General features: G+C 44.6%; 1 protein-coding gene across 1 annotated transcript in view; it reads left to right on the top strand.

The window, feature by feature from the left end:
* The first annotated feature begins 289 nt into the window (after positions 1–289).
* Positions 290–6,223, top strand: part of rxrgb (retinoid X receptor, gamma b) — a 25,690-nt gene continuing 19,756 nt past the window's right edge. Inside the window, exon 1 of the mRNA XM_084473383.1 lies at positions 290–449. Within this exon, the coding sequence (XP_084329509.1) occupies positions 419–449 (31 nt within the window). The 5' untranslated portion in view covers positions 290–418. The remainder of the gene's footprint in view (positions 450–6,223) is intronic.

The following is a 6,223-nucleotide window of genomic DNA, read 5'->3' as shown; positions in this document are numbered from 1 at the left end:
AAAGAACCTATTGTATAACTACTTTATTAACATCAAGGGCGATCGCCACGCATCGCTTACTGTGGTCGAGAACACAAGGTAACCTAGTTGGCAATAATACAAAAAAAAAAAAAAGCCATTCCCGAGAAAACCTTTCCCCGGTCATTCTGGGCAATCCATTCCCCTGAAGGTTGCAAAACCTCGTGGCTTGCAAGGGAGGTTTCGTCACGATCATGTCGGAGCTTGATATGGACAACTGTTGTCATTGGGAGAAGCCTAGCTGTGTTTTCGCCACCCCCTCGCTGGGCCCCCGCGTAGACCTGCCTTGCAGAGTTCAGTCGGCCCAGGGAGCGGAATGCGCTGGGATGCTGCCGTGACGGAGCAGCAGCAGCAGCGTTAACAGTGTAGGGGGGAAGAACGACGCGAACACTCAAACAGTATGGACAGCAATGACCCGTATTTACACCTCAGTAAGTATTGCCTCGGCCGGTTTTATTGACGCACTGATTTGACAGAACTGTAGGCTACCCAAGCTCGAAGCTGTTGCACGTTATTTCTTTTGGCGGAGACTTGGAGCAGTCGTTTCATGGCGATCCGTTTTGAAGTAAGGGAGGGCGAATGTGCAAGAGCCGACCGAGCGGGGGTTTAAAAAACAACGTTCTACCGATTCACGAATGCTGCGATGGTGTTGTGTGTGTGTGTGTGTGCTGTGAGATGACATTGGTTCGCCGTTGTTGTAGATCCCGACATGAAAGCAGAAGTCAGGTGATCGGGGTTGTGCCGTTCAGGCACAAGGTCAGAGGTTGGCACTTTAATTGCGCTTTCGTAATTTATGGCATTTGTCGTGCGTCTCCTACTAAACTGTTTGAGACACAAACTCAATTTATTGGTCTGGAATGGTCTCCCGGTTCTGGACGTTGCTCTGGGAGTCGAGTTTCTAAAAAGCTTTTGAGAGAAGAAAAAAAAAAGGCTGCCCCGGACCAGCATAGACTACACCGTGCAATGTTCATGTCAAATTCCTTGAGACGCTTTAGAATGTTGCCCTCGTTTAACACTGGAAGTCAAAACCACAGTGACTTTGCCCTTGAACTCGAGTTTGCACCCTATATGTTTGTACTTGTCCAACTACAGAAAAAGGGAAACGGACCCACGCGAAACTGTTGTCATGTTGCATTCTGCCACACCTGAAGCAAAGAATCTGAAGCAAAAAATCATACGATAGGAAACCAAATTGGATTGCTGTATTTACATTTCCCTGTAACCATAAGTAATTCAATATCGCTACAGTGATGTTAAAGCCCTGGGCTTTTTAAAGCAACACTGAGTCACACAGTGTATGCATCATTTATCATGTGATGATGGTGTGTGTGTGTGTGTGTGTGTGTGTGTGTGTGTGTGTGTGTGTGTGTGTGTGTGTGTGTGTGTGTGTGTGTGTGTATGTGTCTGTGTGTGAGCATATTGACATGCCTTAGTTGAATAGTTTATTACAACATGCTGTTCAAAAGTTGATTACACTTAGACACTTACACATAGCTTGTAGAACACATATCGATGAACAATTTCTAGGCGGTTGGGGAAAACAAATGTATCATAATATATACAAGGGGAAATGGAGAGAGACATCTGGATGGTAAAGTGAATGAACGTAGCATAGGCCTGTATGTACAGAATGTGCATGCGCAAGTGAGGATGCCCCTTGGGCTAAATTGGCTTCCTGTCTCTGCCTCTTGTCTATTAACACACACACACACACACACACACACACACACACACACACACACACACACACACACACACACACTTTATCATTAGGCCCACTTGGAAATAATCAGCGGCAAAAGAAGAATTGTGCAAACAGTTAGTAACTTTGTGTCCTTGTGGAAAACGTTTTGTTCAAGTTTATATCGCTAAATAAACAATGCGTCAATAGAGGACTCCCAGAAGGGAAAAAACATACGGCCAGGTTTTGTTTTGCGTATCTACGACCTGCAAACAGACATTTAAGCGATGGTTTGTCATGCAGTACTTTAACCGGTGACCAGACTGACCCGATCTCGCCTGCTGAAATTCTGCGCTACTGAGATGCAGACAATCATCCTCACGCATGCACACACACACACACACACACATGCACACGCACACACATAAACACACACACAGTTGCACTCTTACCATCATCCACTTCGCTTCTCCAGCTCATCACAAATATCAGCAGGTCTTGGAAAGAGGCTGGCAACGGTGGTTACAGCACGGTCAGCGTTTTCTTGCCCTCTCTTGCTGCATTTCTGCATTTTTCTGTGTTGTATGCAATCGTTGGTAGACTTTCTGGCAATCTCAGGGTTGCTGCGCTTTCAGAAAGAAGGAAGGCGAGAGAAGTTTGAGAGGAAACGGCCCTACTAACTGAAAAGATCTTGGAAGAGAGGATGCCAGGGACTCCTACTACGTTTGAGTTGTGTTTGTTTGTTAGTTGTCAAAGTACAGAGTGGAGAGTATGGAAGCACTCAAACCATGTTGTCATGTTGCATTCTGCAGCACGTGACATGAGACGTCTTCATACACAAGTTGGGAAGAGGGGATTGCTCTTGTTTACATTTCCTTGTAGCTTTAAGTAGCAGAATCTCACAACAGGGATATTAAATAGAGGGTGTGCATGGGGATGCAATGCTTGCCAGTCCTCCAACTATATCCTCTCTTCCTTTTGCTCTCGCTTTCCCTTTCACCTCTCTCCCTCTGCTCTCATCCACCCAGGTGTCACTCAAATAGATGTGGCTTTCATTCCTCCGATGTAACATGCAGTCTGTTGGCAAGCGAGACATTGCTACGATCACGTCATGTGACTCGAAGAATGTGGTCGTGAGTATTTGCCTATAGGCTATAGTCCATGTAGTACCTGCTACCCAATGGCCTCCTGTGAGTCGCTCATGCCCACAGTACATTCCCCACCCCCTCTTATGGTTCAGCCACTCAGGTTAGAAGGTGTGGCACCGGCTTGGTATTTGCTAAAGGGTTTCTATTGCTCACGAGTGTGGGCACTTCTCACAATGGAACATTTTGATGCAGTGGATGTGTGTGTGTGTGTGTGTGTGTTTGTTCACGTTGCCGTGTTTATTTCAGTTCAAAGGGTGTCTTACAATTTGACCGTGTGTGTGTGTGTGTGTGTTTTGGGGTGTAGGTGTATATGCTGGTATGTCTGTGTGTGTGTGTGTGTGTGTTTTTTTGTCTCTCTCATGCATGCACTAATTGTGAGAACGGGACGGGGGAAAAAGGGGGGGGCGTAAGTAGGCCATTCTCTGGGCTAATTGTCAGTAATTAGTCATTACTGATGAAGGTCAAAGCCTTGATTTAATTCCAGCTTTAATCAGGCAGGGAACCTAGGAGTACCCAAGGGCTGCCGAGTGTTTGGGCAAGAGACGCTTGCTCGGCTAATTACCCAATAATAACACACATCTAATACACTTGCCAACAATACTTTGACATTACATTTCAACAACACACACCCGTTGTCACCGATGACATGAATGCTTCCCTTGTGGATGCCAACAATTTTTTCCCTCCACTTTTTAACGCAAACCAAGATTTCTTTGCATGCAGACGGACGCTGGAGACTGCCCTTACATTCCAGTCAGGACCTCTCGCTTCCACGCTTTGCTGAAGTCACCAGGCGTTTCTTTTGTCTTACTCAAATGTATGCAGCCCTGAAGAATGTTTGAAAATGGGGAAGCGCCAATCTGATATTGTGTATCAGTATTGGCTCTGATATTGGGAAAAAAAACACATGGATCGGATATTTGGAAGTAATTGGATGTTGTAATCTGACACCATCCACTGTGAATGTCCCCTTCTGGAAGTATTCCCAAAACACAGCATGTTACTCTTGTGGCTTGTGCACAATGGGCCGTACAGAACTTGTTTGAGAGAGTATTTCAAATCGATCTGCATTTGCCTATGCAGCAAGGTTGCAATATCGGTATTATATCAGAAAAGATAACATAATGTCCTTAGCTTGAGTGACATAGAGCTGAAGCCTAGAGGAGCACATGCAGAGCACAAAACGCAGGGCATTAATGATCATTGATATCATAGTTATCATGAGTCGAGTCAAGCAGTATAACCCTTTTATAAGTGCAGCAGAGTGTAGGGTATTAACACATCGGCATAACACATTGCACCCCATTGAAAAATGTGCTGAAAATGAAACGTATTCAACATACCGGAAGGATTAACTTCTCCTATAGAACACACTTTGTCAGTGCAGAGTTATATTTAAATAGTATTAGTATGTAAATAAATATATTAGTATATGTAACCATTTGCCTTGTATACATAATTATTTCACGTGGAGGTGATAAAAATAAGGAGTGAGCGCTCCCCAAACAGAGATGGTCTTTATAACCCAGGCTGATGTGGTCGCTCTGCGTTGAAGCTAAGAGCTAGGCCAAGCGACGGAAGGCCAAACAGCAGCAACAGCAGGTATCTGCCAAGTTCATTAGGTCTCATTAAATCTCCTCCTCTCGTGTCCACCACGACAGGCTGTAAGAACCACCATGGCCTGGTCTGGCAGCACACGCAGTGGTTATGTTCGTTTAAATAATAATGGATACATTGAACCCACTTACACAGCTCTGTGCTCTGTCCACTGGAATATGGTTATGTTCACAGGTACATTTTCTGATGTTCTATTCTTCGCTTGCGTTTTTATTTTCACTTTGTGTTTTTTTAGCAGTTTTATTTTTTTCCCCCTCTTTTCCTTAAGTGCTGAACTGTGCTCAGAGTTTATTTCCTGTCAACCCCCAGAAGTGGGTTCTGCTGAACGACATGCAATAAGAGCTTATTTCCTTTCCTCTTTTCCAGTTAAACGTTAGGAATGGGGAACGGCGTGTACACAGATTATATACGAGTCTTGTATGTACATGAAAGCGATGAAAATAGGGTTAACCCAGAAGCCTATTTGCTACCGATACATTACATGGCTCAGCCTGTGGTGTTTCTATGAATGCTAATTATGGCTCTCAGGGTTAATTTGATATGTTTTATGTGGGCCATGATGTACTTTTATCTTGCTGCATGGATTCTAGGAGGTCTGTATTCAATTAGTTTCCCACACTGGGATTTGCAGGTACTGAAAAAGTACATTTCTCTTTATATCGACGTCCAATCGTGTCTAATCTGGCTGGCTGTTTGGGGGGAGAGTTTCCTGGCAGTCTGAGGGCCCGGACACCGATGTCCAGTCAACCTATGGACATACGATACGGCTGCCTGGAGGTGCACAGCGCAAGCAAACTATTCTGCTGGTACTGTGAGTGGAATACGTGTAAGGGAGCACTTATTCCTGGTCCTGCTTATGTACTGCGCTCGATGCAAATGTCTTCTGATGTGAACTGAAGTGCTTAACGTAAGGATTGGTTTTAAATATTGGTACGTCTCTCTCTATTTTGAATGATGATCCCGTTTTGAAAAGGAGTTATACCTGCCACTGATTAATTTGAGTGTCGCTAGATGACCATATGGTTCTTCTAACGGTGCTTTATTGATGACGATGCTGTTCTGGGTGTGACCGGTTCTCTCGATGAATGACTTGTCGTGTATTGTTCTGCATGCCTGCAGACTACATATTTCTTTGTAATTGGCTTTGTTCACTTTACTATTCCAGGACATTGCAACAGGTTATGTCTGATTTCCTGAGTGTCACAGTTGTGAAGCCAACACATGCACAGACACACACACACACGCACGATTGCACGCACACACACGTGCGCGCACTTACGCAAGTGCACAAACGCACGTACATACACACCGATTCACACGCACACACAGGCACAGATATACACATGCACTCACACAAACATAAAGTGACAAGGTGTTTTGGCAATGCCTTCTGGCACCTAACGCCACATCCTAATCATTGTGACATCACAGAACTAACGAGCATCAATGCATTAACCAATTAATTCAATGCAGCCCATTGGGTGTTGAACAGGATTCATTATTACTTTCCCTTTCCTTTCTGTATCATGTCCAATCCCTCAATGTGTGCCAAAACGCGTGTTATTGTATGCTATAGGGTAATAATATATGTTGCTACACATTAGAGGAAGACTGAAAGCTGGAAAGAAGCTATCGACAAGTGTGTGTATATAGTATAATGTGTATATTTGGATTGGGGACGGAGGGATGAAATGCTCCAGACCGCCCACACACTTCTTGGTACCCCTGCTCCACACTCTCTCTCCCCACTCCTCCTCCT

Source organism: Micromesistius poutassou (assembly GCF_964030765.1).
Source record: "Micromesistius poutassou genome assembly, chromosome: 9".
Lineage (NCBI taxonomy): Eukaryota > Metazoa > Chordata > Actinopteri > Gadiformes > Gadidae > Micromesistius > Micromesistius poutassou.
The sequence above is the reverse complement of the archived record's forward strand: the minus strand, read 5'-3'. Positions and strand labels throughout refer to the sequence as shown.